Source organism: Protobothrops mucrosquamatus, unplaced genomic scaffold, assembly GCF_001527695.2.
Source record: "Protobothrops mucrosquamatus isolate PMUCROS unplaced genomic scaffold, P.Mucros_1.0 scaffold19, whole genome shotgun sequence".
Lineage (NCBI taxonomy): Eukaryota > Metazoa > Chordata > Lepidosauria > Squamata > Viperidae > Protobothrops > Protobothrops mucrosquamatus.
The window spans coordinates 2,177,225-2,195,962 of record NW_015386404.1 but is presented as its reverse complement, the minus strand read 5'-3'; the positions used below and the strand labels follow the sequence as shown (position 1 = coordinate 2,195,962).

The following is an 18,738-nucleotide window of genomic DNA, read 5'->3' as shown; positions in this document are numbered from 1 at the left end:
CCCCCCACCCAAGGCAGCCCGTCTTTCATTGTGCACACATTTTTATTTTTCTGGAACCATTCAGCTGTTTCCAAACTTTTCCGGAATTCAATTCCGGTTTGGCTGTCCAGCTGTGGTTTTAATTTAGCTTGGGCTCTGGTGGTTACTGGCGCTGCCAGTTGTGATTCTACCATCTTCGGTTTAGAGTCGGTGGCTTGCGTGCTGTTATATTGGGGCATGCGAGATAGTGCATCTGCCAGAAAGTTCTTTCCCCCCGGCAAATGCTTGAGCGTAAATTGGAACTGGTGAAAATGCTGGGACCAGCGGGCTTGCTTGGGGTTGAGCTTCCTGGGTGTTTTCAAGGCTTCCAAATTTTTCTGGTCTGTCCACACCTGGAAAGGGATTTTGTTGCCTTCAAGGAACTGGCACCAACGTATCCTGTATGACTCTTTCTCCCACACGGGCCAGCGCTGTTCCATTTTGGTGAGTTTCTTGGATGTATACGCACAGGGTTGCAATATCCCTTCATTGTTTTCTTGTAATAGTACAGCCCCCACTGCCACATCACTTGCATCTGCCTGTATTACGAAGGGCTTGTCCATGTCTGGGTGCCTCAGTACTGGTTCAGCAGAAAAAAGTCTCTTTAATCTCTCAAACGCCGCTTGGCACTCCATTGTCCATGTTAGTGGCTGGCTAGGTTTTACTGAGGATGCTCCGTTCGTTTTTAGTAAGTTCGTGAGGGGAAGGGCTATCTGGGCAAATGAGGGGATGAATTGGCGGTAAAAGTTTGCAAAGCCTAGGAAACTTTGCAGTTGCTTTCTTGTGTGGGGTGATGCCCATTCTAATACTGCTCTGACCTTCTCTGGGTCCATTTCAATGCCCTGTGGGGATATGCGATAATCTAGGTAGTCTATCCTTTCCTGGTGGAATTCACATTTTGAGAGTTTGGCATATAGGTGGGCGGCTCGCAGTTTCTTTAAAACCGCTCTGACTAGGTTGACATGTTCCTCTTTTGATTCGGTGAAGATAAGAATGTCATCTAAGTAAACAAGGACCCCCTTATCCTTTCCTGGTGGAATTAGCATTTCGAGAGTTTGGCATATAGGTGGGTGGCTCGCAGTTTCTTTAAAACCGCTCTGACTAGGTTGACATGTTCCTCTTTTGATTCGGTGAAGATAAGAATGTCGTCTAAGTAAACCAGGACCCCCTTAAATAGGTGCTCCCTTAGAACGTCATTGATTAATTGCATAAATACTGCGGGGGGCCCTTGTAATCTAAATAACAAGACTTTGAATTGGTAGCACCCCATTGGGCAGTTAAATGCGGTTTTCCATTCATTCTCTTCCTTAATTCTCACGCGATAGTAAGCTTCCCTTAGGTCTAGTTTGCTCAAGCAGGAGAACTTCTACCATCCTGGACAAATGGTTTTCCAGTCTCTTCTTAAAAACCTCCAGTGATGAAGCACCCAGACTGTCCCCAAGTTTTCTGTTGAGAGTTTTGAACAGGATTGAGGAACTGCGCCTAAGGGGGTGCCTTTAGATGGCCTTCCAATAGCTGATCTTTTGGGTTGGAAGGCTCAGAAATCGGTCCATTCGCAGAGCTGCCCCCGGAAGGGCTCTGGAAGCTGGCTGTCCAGGACATGGCTGGCCCTTGCTGGCTGACCCTGTGGCGACTGCTGATAGCCTCCCAGAGCCATTTGGAGAGACTGGCTATGAAGCCTTCTGTGGCTCAAGTGTTGTTAGCTCAAGCCCTGCCTGGCTTCTCTAGCCCCTGCCCTTGACTGAGGGGCAAACCCAGCCATGAGGATAGAAGGGGAGAAGAGGATCCCCTTGCTCGGGAGTTGCCTGCCCTAAGGTAGGATGGCAATTCTTCATGGCTATAGCACTAGCACGTAGACCTATATACCACTTCATAGTCCTTTACAGCCCTCTCTAAGCAGTTTACACAGTCAGCATTTTGCTCCTAACACTCTGGGTCCTCATTTTACTGACCTCAGAAGGCTGGAAGGCTGAGTCCACCTTGAGTCGGTCAGGATCGAACTCCTGGCAGTGAGCAAAGGATCCCTGTTCTGTAGCTATGAATGGGTTTGATGGAGGAATTAAAATTCACATGGAGGCCAAGGCATTGAGCAAGTCTTCTGTAGTTCATGGTTCTGTTAAGTATGTAAGGACTGTGGGAAATCAGCACCCACCCACCCTCCTAGAGAAGGAAATATTTTGGGGGATATTAAAAGAGGCAGAATATTATATTTTCCCAAAGGAATAATAGAAAAATCTTAGGCAGAAACCAGCCCCCAGTCTCCTTCCCCCAGGCAGAGGCCAGCTTTTAGAAATGCAGATTTGAGACCACCTATTCATAAGCAAAATGCCTTCAGCCACAGCCCCAGAGAAGGTTTGAGCTGATGGGATTAGAAAAACAAAGACTCCCAAGGACAGGAACGTGACCTTTAGGACATAATAGGATTAACCCACCGCCATTAAAAAAACCAAAAAGGGCACACTCAAGCCAGGTGAAAGTACATTGCACAGGGACAGGAAGAACCTCAAATACAAAGCCCAAAGAAGGTATAAAAGCCCACCACTCCCAGCTCCATTTTGTCAGCCACCCAGAAACATGCTGTGTCACTGAAGTTTCTGGCAAGTAAATAAACAAGAACCTTCTTTTCAAACAGCCTCCATTTTATTTATTCCCAGCTTGGACTGGACCTGATGATTTTTCTTTCAACAGGATGAACCTGATTCAGCAGATATATATATCTCCATAGCTGCTTCTTTGAAAACCAAAATGGCATTTTCTCAGTATACCTTGAAATCCTGCAAAATGATGGCCTAAGGCTAAGCAGCGCAGATTCATTGAAATTTCTGGAACAAACTTGTGAACTGCTTGGTGACATTCTAAGCATTTCCTACTTCTGTTAGGGCAGGGGTCCCCAATCTTTCTGGCTTTGCAGACTGGCAGCAGCAGGGCGGAGAGGGGATTGTTCTGCGAGCACAAACGCACACACCCACTGTTCACGCAAATGGAGCAACGCACATTTGCCATGCCGCTTGCGCAGCCCAGTTCCAAACAGGCTGTGGCCCGGGGGTTGGGGACCCCTGTGTTAGGGAACTGGCAGGCTGGAAATGAATGTGGAGTGAATGTGGCAAGAAATTAAATGGCTTTTCCTCCCTCTCCCAATATTGAGCTGGTGTTGTGTTGCAGCTCAGAGTAGCATACCAAGATAAGCATCATCCCATTGTATCTCCATCTTGTCATTCTCAAACTGCTTCATTTTCTCCAGTCTTTCCAAGACACCCCTTCCTTACCCTTCCTAAAGGTAAAAAGGACGCCTAACCATTATCACTCATCTTTTAACCTTGTATAATGAAATCTTATTCCAACAATGCTGTCCTGATTCTTTCATGAGCCATTAGATGTCCCAGGCTGTGGTAGTACTTTCAGAATTAGAATCCGATACAGCTGTCCTGCTTTGTGGTTGAAAAACAGAGGTTGGGATTCAAGCAATTGAAATCACATTGAGAGCTTTATTTGCAAAGAAAATACTGTAAATTAACTAAACTTACATCCCGGTTTATATACATTTATATCTCTCTGTATATATCTCTCTATATATATCTTTCTCTCTCCCTCCATATATATATATATATATATATATATATCTTGAGTTTGGTGCACCCTGTCGGCCCAAATATGGGATATGTATATCTATATATCTATATACACAGAGATCATATCATGACTAGAACTGCTGGCCCACAAAGCAGCCTAAAGCTTGCCCCCCGCTTGCCATCTCTAGCCCCACCGCAAAAGAGGCTTGTTTGTGCCAGGAGCTTTCCTGTCATTCAGTCTGAACAGAGTTTGACTAACATTACTCTTTTAAAAAACACAATGGCGGGTCGTATTTTACACTCTAGTAAAGCCAACTCTTTAAGACCATTAAAAACAGGAAGCCTGAAGTGGAACGGTCCATAAATACAGGTAGTCCTCAACTTACAACAGATTGTTTAGTTACAACGGCACTGAAAAAAGTAACTTATTATTGTTTTTCACACTTATGATCATTGCCGCAGCCCCACGGTCACGTGATCAAAATCCAGATGCTTGGCAACTGACTCACATCTATGACGGATGCATTGTCCTGGGGTCACGTAATCACCTTCTGTAACTTTCTGTCAAGCAAAGTCAATGGGGAAGACAGATTCACTTAACACCTATGTTATTAACTTAACTGCAGCGATTCACTTAACAATTGTGGCAAAAAAGGTGATAAAATGGGGCAAAACTCACAACAAATGTTTCACTTAGCAACAGAAATTGTGGCCGTATGTTAAGGATTACTTGTAAATGTCCCACTGGACAAACAGAACCGCTGGCTGGGAGCCTTGGCCCTTTTGTTGCTGATTGAAGGGCAAAAACAGAGAAGGTTTAAACATTTCTTGCGGAGTTTTCAGTCTTGGGCCACTATTTCCAAAATGAAACAATCTTACATCACTGGAAATGATGGGACTGGCATCGCTGCAGCTTTCTTTTAAAAGTCATTGCTAAACCAGAGCCTGCAGATAATACACAAACCTTTTTCAGAAGCATTTCTTCATCTTTGCAAATAAATGAGAACAGGAGAATCAAAACATCTGTGCATAGCACAATCATAGAATTTCATCTTTACAGTTGCCAATTAAAATCAAGCACCATGCTGGCACTTTTCTGCTTCTCCAACTACTCTACCAGGATGGCCGTTACTAAGAACCGGTCTGGCTGAAACAAACTGGTGACATTTTTTGTCTCCCTGGCAGAAAGCTGGAAGAAACAGATTACATCATCATAATCGTTGCTTTAATTTTCTCCCATTACCTTTCTAAAGCAGGGGTCCCCAACCTTGGTGATTTTAAGACTTGTGGACTTCAACTCCCAGAATTCCTCAGCCAGCAAATTCTGGGACTTGAAGTCCACTAGTCTTAAAGTCGCCACGGTTGGGGACCCCTGTTCTAAAGGACAGGGGCAAACCCTAAATGATCCCCCTCGCCAGCTGCCAGAATTGCTCCACAAAAAAATAGAGTACCCAGTCATATTGTCTTTGCAATTATAATTCACAGCGTTAAAGTATCAGGTGGGAAGCAGTCGCTTTAAAGTTTGGCTGAAATTGATCTGTATACATTGGAAAAAATTGCTTCCCAGATTCCACCCAAGTCTGAACTTAATCCCAGAACTGCCTAATTGTCTTCCCTTAGCCTCTCTTTTCTTAACAGGAAACAGACAGCTTGTCCACATCTCAGGACAAATATACTGTGCAAGGCAAGGTTGTGTTTTACCGCCCTGACTCAGCCCACTAAGAAAATGCCCATTGGGAAGTTTGAAGACACACCACCCCCCCCCCCCCCCTGCTAATCTTGGTCTGGAAGAAAAGTATCAAGACTGAATAGGGAATTCCACATTCTGAACATCTCAGGATAGAGACCCTACAAAACCAAATCCAGAAAGAAACCTCTTTTTAAAAAACCTGCAACACATTTGCTTTTGAAAGTCGAATTCACTATTTTAACTGGGTAGTGTGTTTTTTGCCAAAGGCAACTTCCAGCTTCATGAATAGTCCCTCATCTGTAATTCCAGTTTCTAAAATGTGAAACTTATTACGATCAGAATTTGGATGTGTCCTGGCCACATTCTAGGGTCCCTTGTATATTTGGTATCAAAAATTAAGTGGGACAAAATCTTTTGCTGTTAACGTACATCCTCCTGGAGAGCATTCAGTTGCATACCTTCCATCATCTGTTGCCATAGTAACTCTTATCAGTGCAAGTTGTGGGAAGGAAGTGGCCTTCTGACCGCCTGCCTCTGATGTGATATATACAGCTCAGGAAGAAGGTCTTGCAGTCTTGCCCTGCCCCCTAGCAGTGCTCCATTTTTTTAGCACTGCTCCACTGGCACCAAGGAAAACCTGGCTTGCTTTTCCAGTAGTTACATAAAAAAATAAATATCTCATCAGTTCTTTCTTTCACTCTTCCCAATCTTTTGAACAGCGATGCCAGGTGGTTTCAGAAGCCCCCGCCTGAGGTCCCAAGGTCCTTAAGAAGAGGGCCCATCCCCTAGCCGTATGGCCCCAAAGAAGGTGGTGTGCTTGCTCATGTTGATGGAGATGTCAGCGTGGACCATTTTAACAGCAATCTTCTGCCGAGCTTTGAGGAGACAAACCCCAGCTGTGTAGCAGGTGTTGAAGTTGGTCTTTCCGGTCTCAATACTCCGAGTGCACTGCAGAAAAGGCTTTTCATCCACCACCACCTCGAAGCTGGCAAAATCTGTGAAGTTTATGTAATATACCTAATTGGAAATGAACATTTGAAAAAAAAAAAAGTATCACCAGGAGGAAGAAACCCTACAGGATTCATGTAAAAGTGTGCCTATAGTAATGCTTGTTATTCAAAATACAGGATATATTACTCTTTAATGAGGGCAGAGAACATGGACACCAGTCACTGAGCCGAGAGCTCTCTCTGTCTCACACACACACAGGGCCCCACAAAAAAAAAATCGAATTCATTTAATGGAACACACAACGATGGTTGAACTGATGATCAAAGATCCTTGAAACAAGTCTGATTTTGTTTACGGATTATTTTGAAAGAAAACGTAAGGCTTCAGTTGATTTTCCACTTCCATGGTTAGTGGCCTATCAAAGAAGCATGGCTGAAGGGGTTGGACTCCAAGGTCTCTTCCATCATCATCATCATCATCATCATCATCATCATCATCATTATTATTATTATTATTATTATTATTATTATTATTATTATTATTATTTGCCATCTCTTGAGGAATAGGCCAATTCACAGAAGAAAAATATACCACTTCATTGGGAAAGATTTGGCCTGTGGGGACATAGGCTCTATTACCTAAAGAAATTATTTGTGGAAAGCTAATTAAAAAAAAAACCCCAACCCTCATATTCTTCATAGAACGCTCCAATCACAGTTTTATGAGATCCCCAGGGGAAAAAATCTATGCCACCCGTGTAAAAGGTTTCAGACTGCTGCATTCATGGAAAGGCTGCCAGAATGACCCATCCAGCTTGGAACACTTTGTCTCGTCTTGCGTGGGAGCCTTCCACACCTCTGCCTGAGGACTTGGCCTGTCTTCTGCCAGTGAGCTTCCAGATTCCTTACCTGGTGCTCATTCGCCCCACCCCCACCCCCAAATTCTGTAGTAATTCATAATATACATACAGGAGGACAACAGGTCAACTGCAAGAAGGGAAGGGCAGGTTAGAACAGGCAGCTTAAGAAAAGAGTTTTGTAGAAAGGCTCCAAGATGGCGCTCGTGCAACTCCCACTGGGTTGAGAGGCTGGGATGTGCTCTGAAAGCTGGCAGGAGCACTTACCATTTTCTTTTATTTTTAAATTGTATTATTTTTCATTTATTTATGCGGGGGCTAATTTTGTAGTAACACTATTTCTCCATTCCTAACCCCCCCACCCCCACAAAATGATCTGCAGTGTCTGTGGGTTGGGTTTTATTCCCCTTTTAATAAAGCACCTGTGACACTGAAAAAGTGGTTTTCATTTTTTTTTAATTTAGGAGATAGAAAAGGACATATTCTTTGAGGAGGCAAGTCAATAAGTACATGAGGCAACCAAGAAATGGATGGGGGGGGGCTAAGGAGGAGGGGATCCTGGCCATCAAAGACAACATTTTGAGGACAGTTGAAAAATGCCATACAGGCAAAGTGGTGGTGGCTGCAAGGAGATGCAAGCTTGGAGACAGGAGGAAGCCTGGCCGGGAGGGCGGTGGGCTGCAGGTGGGGGCGGGGGCGGGCGGGCTGCAGGCTCCATTAGAATCCTGTTAGACACATAGAGTCTAGAAAAGGAGAAGTTTGCATTCCTGATCTAGCAAGACAGCTGATATTTCAGCAATACCACTTCATCCTGAATTTATTTCCTATTGTCTACAACAGGGATGTCAAACTGCTGGCCCACGGGCCGGATGCATCACGTGGAAGCCACACCCACCCCAGCTCCAGCAAGGGGAAAAAAGTCAAAATACGGTCATGTGACATGGCGAGTTTGACACCCCTGGTCTACAAGATGAAAGACTTGTGAATGCACACACTTTTGATTGCCTTCCTTTGTTCTGCAGCAACACCCTTCTGATGCCACAGATGTTGCATTTTGGATACAGGAAAAGGAGTTAGGCCTAAGACCGTACTCACTTCTACCTGACTATAGACGAAGTACGTGCCGTCTGCCAGTACCTCCAGCTCGCCACTCCGGGTGTGCAGCTTAAACACTCTCGGGTTCATTGTTATGCGAGACCAGTCATTAAGGACTCCACCTGAAAGATCTCAGCATGAGAAAATGGCAGTCACTCAAAAGTCATCATGAAAAGAAACATAAAAGTACAAACATGACAGGATCAGGGTAGAACATCTTATAGAAAAGAGGATGATTGGTTTAAATTGACATGTCTCAGGAATGGCGAGAGGCAGCTAGTGGCCTCTCAAGAACACTCGACATAGCAAAAACAAAGCACGTTCAACGGAAGTCATCACCAGTCTGGACAGGGACAGTCACACCTAGGAGGAAACTGTCAATCTGCCAAAATAAAGAAGGAAGATGCATGCTAGTGGCTGTCAAAGCCTTGGTAACAGAGAGGAAGATTTCCACAAAATCCTCTACAACCAGAAATGTTGGGAATATAACTGTTGGGGCAGAGAAGATACAGAAAGAGGAAGACAGGTATGGAGTAACCTAGAAGACAGCAGGGTCCCACCCAGCCACTCCCATGCAGAAAGGCTCCAGAGGTTCAGAGGGAACCCCAAATGTTAAGGGTCTCCTCTCTGGGTACCCCGTGAAGGCTGCATTTATCCAAAGGACACAGAACGTTAATAGAAGGAACACGCTCTCTCCTAAGCCTTTCACTGGGAGATCTAAAAACTGAAATCTGCAGTCTTCTGAAGTGTGCAGCTGAGTTCACAACTCCATGTATCTACATACAGAATACACACATTAGGAAAAGAGTGTAGCAAAAATTCACATGGGGCGTACACGCTTTTCCCATTAAAAGTCACATTATGAAAAGGCCAATAAAAATACACATAAGAGATACAGGGATGTTTGCATAGGCTTTCCTTTTTCTTTTCTTTTTTTTTTTTGCCGAGTTGGTCAAAATAAAACTTGCGGCCAAGAGTTTCATTCATACGATGCAGCGGAAGCAGAGGTAGCATCCCTCGTTCCAGCAAATGTGGTGGCTGAAGGAGAACCACCTCCCGGCCAATAGGCAGCCGTTTGGGGAACAGTCCTTTGCTGCTATGGGAAATGACGCACTCTCCCATCATTTGACCCAACGTAAGCACCAAACTGGGCATTAAAAAAGCCTTATTTGGGGGAGGGGAAGGCAGGAGAACAGAAGAATTGGGCTGTTGGATGGGTGGTTCTCCAATCTGTCTTGCTCCAGGCCCCACACTTTTGCAGGGGGTGGGTGGGTGGGTGGAGAGAAAGAACAGAAATGTGTAGCAGCCACGATGCTAGTTCCAGCCCCCACCCACCCACCCACAGAGTCTCCCTGGCCAGGCTTTGGGCCAATCTCGCTTGCTCAGGGCTGTCTGGGAAGGATCCCCGGAGGGGGCACTGTGTCAGCCCCCGTATACACGGGCGGAGACTGGCACTGTCTGGTGGTGCTTCCACGGCTACTGACCTGGTCTTCCACTCATTATTTTCACTGTCCTTCTCAGTACTTGGCCCGTCCTCGGTTAATTTACCCAACTCGCCCCCCCCCCCCGCTCTTTACCACTTTTATAACATTTACTGTATAATCTTTAATTTTGAAACAGTCCTCTTTCAGCTTACACTGGCACTGAATTCCTCCCACAAATTCCTTATTCATTAGCTCCTTTTTTCCTCTCTGATTTTTTCTAGCCGCTTGGGGAACCATCTCCCAGCCAGACCGCCTTATCAGTGATTTTGGCAACTGGCCTGAAATAGTCATTTGGGGAACACAAACTCGCAGCCAATGTCTCCAGGCAGCGCTCCCCCCCCCGAGGAGGCAGACAAGGCCCCCTCCCACCAGGCGAGCAGAAGGTGGAGATGTGATGCGACTGGCCTGCCAATGTGTTGGCTGAGCTTGCTTTTCAGCTCTTTTTCTTGAGAGACTACATGGGGAAATTGCAGAGGCTCACCCACACACTCTTCCCCAACTCCGCTTTGCAGGATGTTAAAAAGGCTTTTATTTCATTAAACATAATAATGACAAAAGAATAGAAAGGAAAGAAAAAAAGCCCCCCAAAAAATTGCTAAGAGGCTAGGCCTTAAAGATAGGGAAGATACATTTATGGTCCTAATAGCTCAGTGGAGACCTGACATTGCATGTGATGTACAAGTCATCTCTCTGCAAGCATCGATTATGGATATTACAGTGAAATGTTGTGTAAGCACATATGAGAAGTCCTTTTCTTCATTTCTGAGGAAGGCCACTGAGCCTCTGCTGAGGCAAGATGAAACCAGATCAAAGGCTGAGTAATAATTGCTTGTTGCTGTTCCCACAACATACTTCCAAGCATTGTGGGAATATGGACCATGTAACTAAAGAGAGGTGCCCGCAGAAGACTTTGCTAAGAGCCTGGAGGCTGCTGCAGAGGCTATTGAGAACATAGGAAATGGAAAGGGTGACCAGCCTGTGTGTGGAATAAGGGCCCAATGGGAAGCACTGGCCCCTCCCCCTCATAGCCAGCCTCCGTCTTGTAGGGATGTGTGTCACAGGAAGGAAGGTCTAGAGAGATGCTGAGCCTTTTGCTTGCTTGGTATTCTCATTCCAAAGAGCAGAAAAAGAAAAGTGCTAGTGGGGAAGTTCCAGGTTGCATGAGCAAGAGTCCAGATGCAGAAATGAATCAGGATTAAGCACCTTTTGGCTACAAGCAGGCCAGGCTGCTTCCTGAACTCAACATCTGGTTGTGAAGCCCCGGGCCTTTCGTGATACCTGCCGTGGCCCAGACTTAGATTCTGAATCTAAGGAATCAGCTCCAGCTGATCCTGTGGAATGCCAACCTCAGGAGACACCAAGCCAAGAATTACATAAGGCTGATCAAGCACAGGCACCACCTGGACAACTGGAGCAGTCTGATCAGGACGACGGAAGGCCTCCCAGCCTCTGCACCTGGCCAGGAGAGCGGAGAAGAGACATTCCAGGACGCCAAGCAAGTGAATAAATCTCTTGATTGATGACAGCTGATTGCAACCTGATTTCAGAGGCAGCCCTGATCCATCTTCCCTTTGCTGGAAACAACATCTAATTCTGGCTCTCCTATGCCATTCCTGTAGATCCTGCTGTATAAGAAATCTTGAAGCTCTGAGCTCTGTGGGAAGCCTCTTAGAATTTTTGCTTTTGTTTGACTGACAGCCCTGATGAGGCTCCTGCAACCCTGGACTGGATTTTGTCAGGTATAAAAAAGACCAAATCCACCCACAAAGGTCCAATTAAATTGATTTGCTGCTAAAAACCCAGGCACATGAGGAATCTGCCCACCTAACAGTTGGCATTTGCTTGGAGTTAGATTAGGATCAATGAAACTCAAGGGGGAGGGGTTGGACTTAGTCTGCTGGTGGCTACATCGGGATTTTAGGCTGATCCCTCTTTTAACTCCACCCCCAGCTCCTCCTCCTGCAGATTTGGACTATTCTGCATGCTCCTATTAAAAGCAAACTCTTGAGGCAACTTTCTGTTTTGTTGTTGTTCTGTTTTGCTGTTATCTCTTCAGCCTTAAAACAAAATTACTAATCTCCACAGCAACCATGCTCCAGTGTATTTATGATTGAAACCCGAAGCAGGACAATAACGTGGGGCTATGGAATTCACTGGGTGATATCTCTCACGGGGATGTTGTGGAAGGAAGGGTGGAGGGACTAGCATGTATACTGATTTAAGGGTAGAGATTTATCTTGGAGATAAATCAAAGAAGGAAAATAACAAGACAACCTGAATTGTACTAAGAAAATACCTTTCAGGCCAGGTATATGGGTGGCTGTTGAGTAAGCTGAGAAAATTTGAGAAAATCTGATTGATGCAAGAATTGAATGGCATTCTGAATACAAATATTTTACATAGTCACACTTTGTGTTTGTTTTTAGTGTTGCCTTTTTGTTGGTGCTGGAGACAACACTGACAAAAAGCAACACTAAAAACAAACACAAAGTGTCACCGTGTAAAAGAATGGAAACTTTCTGTGTGAGAAAAGTTGCATTTGCTAGAACAGTTGCATATTAAATACTGTTTATTTTCTCGTTGCAGAATAATTCAGAAAGCTTCCGAGTTCCCTGCCTCCACAACAAACCCCTGCAGAACTCAACGGCCTTTCAGGAAGGCAGGTCTCTCCGTCTGCTGCAGAGTCATCTGGAGAAGCAGATATTTGAGAAAAGACAGGATAACTTCAAAAGTCCACCGGAAAAGAAGGTCTGTCCTAAGAGCTGTGGAATCAGAACTTTACTGGAGTGTCCACAAGTGTAGGTTTGACTGCACATCGAGGTTTGTTTTACACACGTGTAAAGCAAATAGGCATCACCTTTGAGGCAAATGGGGTCGAAGGTGACATGGAAGACACCAAAATGGGAACCAAAGAGGCAACTTCTCCTGAGAAGTTACACATGTTGCTACTCAAGAGGCCTAGAAGATTAAGGAGCACCTGAGGTAAAATTCAATTTGACATGACAATTAGAGGCAAACAAAGATTGAGATAGTGAAGATGGTGATGAGCATGAAAACAAAATATCTAGATTGATGTGGTAACTAATTTTAATTAGACATTAAAAAATGAAGGAGAAAGAAAAAAAAGATAATCAAATTAGTGTTATATGCTGTTGAAATGTTAAAATCAGAAACCTGGGAAATATTCTAACAGAATCTAGGAAACTGGCATTGTGAGTTGTGGGTCTTTGTTGTGGCTGAGTGCTTGGCATTCTTACCATTCTTGACTTGGATAGCCGAGCCCTGTCCTTGAAGGTGAACTACTGCTGGCTGCAAACAGAAGAGAGCAGAGTCAGACTGAAGTAAATGTACAGTTTCCAAAAATGCCCAAATTCATCTTGAACATTTACAATACACACAGTCCTCAAATTATCACAATTAGGATTGGAATCCCAAGCACTGAGTGATCATTAAGCAAAGACACCCATGTCACTGTTTCTGGCAGTTACACTCGTGAAAACATTCCCCCGGGTCATTGAATGGACGGAGTGAAAAAGTGCCCACTGGAGAGTTTCCCCTCCCCTCCATGCATGGAGGACAGATCCTTCTTGGGGCTTCAGGAATGGAGCTGAAATCGAGAAGCTTTCAGCTCTCCTATGTGTTCTCCACTTTCAACCTTCCCTGCCAGTTTCCCCTTTCCCCTTTCAAGGAAAGCTGGCAGAGAAGATTGCAAATGGCAATCCCATGATTGTGAGGCACTTGGCAACTGGTTGTAAATGCAAGTCACTTACTAAGTACCTGAAATGTGGTCACATGATCATGGGGGGGGGAGGGTGGCACATCTTTTTATAATTGCCAGAAGTGCTTTATGGGCCATAACACACCTTTCCGAGGCCATCATAATTTTAAAAGGTTGCTAAATGTCTGGTAGTAAGTTGAGGTCTACCTGGAAGAGACCATGATTTTCTGACCTCATGGAACTAAAAGTCCATTTTTATAAATAACTTATTTGGTCATCAAGAATTTCCTAAATGCAAGCTGTGAAGAACTGACAAATTTGTGAAATTACAGCAAATAATTCCTTTAGCAACGTAACATGAGGAAAAGATGGTAAATCTAATCAGATTGCCTAAATCAGGGGTAGACAGCCTTGGCTCTTTTATGACTCGTGGACTTCAATTCCCAGAATTCCTGAGCCAGCATGGCTCAGCATGGAAAGCTGTCCCTTTCCCCTCAGCATGGCTGGCTAGGAATTCTGGGAGTTGAAGTCCACGAGTCATAAAAGAGCCAAGGTTGCCTACCCCTGGCCTAGATTATATGCAAGGATGAATGGATGGTAAACAAATCTGGTCTGGCTGGAAAATTAGCATTTTTACATTAAAAAAGGCACAATTCATTTGTGACCAGGGTACTGAAGTTTCCCCCCCCCCCAATGAAGTCACTGACCTGTGAATCCCGAGGCCCTGCTCTTTCTGCTGTACCTGCAAAATAGTTTCTATATTGAGTCATATATAATTTTATATGAGCAAAATTTTTAAAAAGACTTCTTCAAAATTCCATGCTTTTAGGATTTCATTGGTCTTCAAATTGAGTATCTGCACTATATCTTTCTAGGACACCTACATCCTGGAAAGACACCTTTCATACGGTGACATTGTATTTACTATTTTATAGCCAAAAAAATCTGTTAGCGCCTTGCCACTCTTATAAAACAGAATATTTACACCACTATTGCCCTATTCTCCTCCCCCCCCCTTTGTTCACTCCCATTTATTAAAACATGTCACCCTGAATCCAATAAACCATAATTCAGAAAAATCCTGAATAATAGCTGGTATTTCAAGATATCAAAAGAAAAAGATCTTGCTTCACAATTTATACTCAATATTCTCAGACGAGTATTTTATGTATTTTTAGACCTTTTAAACAGGTTAGGAATGGTGACTCATTTTAAAATTTTACCCTTTTTTTGGCGGGACAATGGAGAGAGACCCATCAGTCTTAATTCTACAATTAAGACTACGTTTGGCATAATTTTGGCATAACATAAGAAGAGCTGTGGTGGTGCAGTGGTTAGAATGTAGCATTGCAGGCAAACTCTGCCCACAACCTGGAGTTTGATCCTGACCGGCTCAAGGTTGACTTAGCCTTCCTTCCTTCTTTCTTCCTTCCAAGGTCAGTAAAATGAGGACCCAGATTGTTGGAGGCAGCATGCAAACCACGTAGTGAGGGCTGTAAAGCACTGTGAAGTGCTACATAAGTGCTATTGCTATAACTCCGACTTGCTCCAGCAAATTCACTGATCCTCATTGCATTAAGAGAGGATGGCTGCAAGTCTGTGCACAGAAAAGTCAACGAGGACCAACAGATAGTTCAGACAGGTCCTGAGAAGATTCCTTTGTTCATCTGTGACATTCTTCATGGGTTATGTGAGATCAAATATGTAGTTTGGACAATCCTCTATTTTGTGCCCTTTAGGACAAGGCCAGATTCTAGGCATTTTTGAGGTGACAGTTTCTCGCATTCCTGTATGTGCCTACAAACCCCAACAGTTGACAAGCATTATATAGTAGGGTGACAGTTTTAATCTTTCTTAAATGTCTATTCACCCTACTAAGCACTTACCGGTAGGACCTTGTAACCCAGGGGGTCCCTGGGGTCCTGGAGGTCCCGGAGGTCCCGGAGGGCCCATCACTGTGGTACCTGGAATGCCAGGGATACCTGGAATTCCAGGGGGGCCTTGGGGCCCAGGTGGCCCAGGAGGGCCTTGGGGCCCAGCAGGTCCTGGAGGGCCAGCTTTTTTGCCTGTGAAAATACAGGGTTAAGTTTTCATTTGTATAAACAGGGTTGCTACGTTATGTAGGCAGATTCTATTGCTTCCTAGGTATGAAGGTATTGGTTAACAGGATTGACACCATTACTTCTTCCAGTAACTCATCAACATACAATTCTTTGAAAGTAACAGGAAGTGGGCAAACAGAAATTTGCAGGAGGTCAACAGAAGGAAGAGACAATGAAAAGAACAGAATGAACAGAGAAAGACCAAAAGAAGTATCCGAGTCCACCAGAGAGCTGCTGACCAAAATGAATATATCCTGAGAGCTGCTGATTGATATCAAGAGTGACCGTTTCCTATTGAGTAAGCAGAGACTGTAAGAGGAATATAAAGAACCAGTTCAATTCATAATAATTCAGTGCATCAAAAGTCAAGACAAGAAACAATGGATGGAAACTAATCAATGAGAGAAGCAACCTGGAACTAAGGAGAAATTTCCTAATAGAACAATAAACCAGTGGAACGGTTTGCCTTCAGAAGTTGTGGGTGCTTCAACACTGGAGGTTTTAAAGAAAAGATTGGACAGCCATTTGTCTGAAATGATATGGGGTCTCCTGCTCGAGCAGGGCTTTGGACTAGAAGACCTCCGAGGTCTCCTCAAACTCTGTTATTCTGTTAGTTGCGTTAAATAATACTTCAGCCAGACTCTATGGATTAATATACATACACGTTAGACAAAGCTTAGTAATCATAGTAGTCATTCGTTGTTTACAAGTGCTGAGTTCCAGTAATCATCACATTGTTTTAAAATGCCTGCAGAGACACTGATTTGATTTAGCCAGATTATTAGCAAGGTGCCTCATTAACATAAAATAACAAAAACAAATTCATCTCGCCCCAGTTAATGAATGTGATGATAGTTTGACATTAACTAACTGAAAAAGTATCACAGGCCCTGCATCATCAAGACAAACTAAGCAGCCTGGATGCTACCTGAAACCCAAATCTTTGGACTAATTAATCCTGCTTCTAATCACAAGGACCTTGCTGGGCAGCAATTGGACTGACGTGAGACTTGACCGGCATGCATTTGGGCTATTCCCATTCTCTGGACCAGCCTGGGCAAGAGTGGGAAGGAAGAGTGGTGGTCTGGAATGGTGGATCCCCATTACAGGTCAGGAAAGACTGCTGATCTTCTGCTTGGCAGGCCCGGACAAGGTGGGCATGAATGTCTCTTTCACACCCTGAGACAAGTTGCAGAATTCCCCCCTCCCCCCAGGCCACACTCGCCTCCATCCCTCTGGCAGGTGGGCCACAGGGACAACCTATCATCATGAGAGCTATTTTTATTTCTGCTCTTAACTCGTATGCCTGAGGAACAACGTGTGGATCTGAAAGCCCTGCTTCCTTGGATTTATCTGATTGAACGACATCGCGGCATTATTTTTTCTTCCACCCATGTCAAGTCCAGTCCAGTCCCAGGGAGTGCAATATTGTCTTACTATAAAGAGCACCTGGAGCTGCAGCAGCAAACTTTGCTTTTTATTTTTTTAATGTTTTTATTAATTTATAATATAAAATACAAAAATGCAAAAGAAAATAGTAGGAAAGATAGGGAAGGGAAAAGAGAAGGGAAACGTGTGGGGTAAGGGGGGAAAAAAAGAAAGAAAAGGCGTTGACTTCCAACTCCCCTTTGTGCAGTAGAATAAAATAATAACATCAAACCTCAACTTTTTACTTTTACATAATAGTATAAACTAGCCATTTCTATAACAACAAACCTATCTAATTGCTAAAAACCAAAATCAAAGTTTCATTTTTTGTCACCTCGAGCACATAGTCCAGAAGTGGTTTCCAAGCAGAAACAAAAGTAATTTTTTTCTTTAATCAAAGCAGCCAGTTTCGCCGTCTCTGCTAACTCCATCAACTTTTGCAGACATTTATCCACTGTGGGAATCAAAGTGTCCTTCCAGTTTTGTGCATAAAGCAATCTTGCTACCATCATATCTAGCATCAAAGTTCCAATTTTTTCCCTAAGTCTTATTTCATTAAAGAAAAGTTTCTGGTTTTATCTTTATATTCACTTTGAGAATCTTCTGTATTGGGATGGGAATCCTACTGCAATATTTCTTTGCTTTATCACATGTCCACCATAAGTGATAAAAGGTCCCTTCTTTACTTTTGCATTTTCAACATTCATTTGAAATACCTTTATACATTCTAGACAACTGATATGGTGTTAAATACCAATAAAAAGCAAATTTGCTTTTTAAAAAAAATCACAAGCAGCAGAAGATTCTCCGTGCAAAGCACACTGAAGTCATCCTCTTTTCAGGCTCAATGGTTGTGTCTCTTCAGGCCTGGGCTGGCTGCTGGCCAAGCCTTCGTCCAATCAGCCTCTCGGCTGTCCTGCCTTTGGTCTGAAGCTAAACTTGAACTTCACAAAATCTTATGTATGTGTACTATAAAGTTCCTCTGGTTCATATCACCCTAGACTTTATCGGATGAGATGTACTGTATACCTAAGCCAGATCTCACCATTTCCCCCCCTCCCCCCCAAAAAGGAACCAGGGGAAAGACACGCTCCAGCTGCTTTTGCTAATCCTTCCCAGAGGCCTTCTGCTGCTAAATTAGTTGCTACTTCAGGTCTCAGACAATTACATGGAATCCAGAGTGGCACGTGCAGGCAAGTTCTGGCTCGTGGACACCCTAGTTTCCATCCAAGTGAGGTGCTTAAAAAACTAGCCAACACCTCTCTGCTGCTGTGCAATCCAGCACGAAATGGCTACCCTCACTGGGCATTTCTGCAGGTCCCTGGAGAGCCTGAATTCGCCTCGAGCTTTTCCTGGGAAGGGCCAGAGCTTGTTGCCCATCCCTATCCAGACCTTCAGATGAAGCCTAGAGGAGGGGTGAGAATCCCTTCAGAATAGTACAGATTAGGAAACCATCGCCAGATAGGCCAGTATTGTAAAGCTACAGTAACAGAACTTTGTAAGTCTGAATGTGCTTGGCCCCTCTCTCTCTTTAACTAGGAAGGGGCTTGGTCTGCGAGGCTTCCTTGCATTACATTTTAGCCCAGGGCCTTTTATCTAACCACTGCCTTGGTAGCAGCTCTTCCCCCTGACCTTCCAGGCCATTTCTTCTGCCTGGAGCAGCCGTGGGTGGGAAAGTCAACTGGACACTATAGACATGATGTAGGATGGCTTCCCCAATCCATTGCTGCTCTCTTGTGTACAAAGCAGACAAAATGGCCTGGAAGGACAGCGAGTATCCTACAACATGTCCACGGGGAACGTACTCTGTGTGCTATCTCCTCTCCT

The 18,738-nt window shown here is 44.2% G+C and overlaps 1 protein-coding gene across 1 annotated transcript; it reads right to left on the bottom strand.

Moving 5' to 3' along the window:
* Positions 1 to 6,015: 6,015 nt before the first annotated feature.
* On the bottom strand, positions 6,016 to 16,851 carry EDA (ectodysplasin A). The gene is made up of 6 exons (XM_015810767.1): positions 16,782 to 16,851; positions 15,268 to 15,447; positions 14,089 to 14,123; positions 12,921 to 12,972; positions 8,186 to 8,301; positions 6,016 to 6,294 (listed from the first exon to the last, which is right to left on the bottom strand). The coding sequence occupies exons 1-6, from the start codon at positions 16,849 to 16,851 to the stop codon at positions 6,043 to 6,045; spliced, it is 705 nt and encodes a 234-aa protein (XP_015666253.1). The 3' UTR covers positions 6,016 to 6,042.
* Positions 16,852 to 18,738: the final 1,887 nt, after the last annotated feature.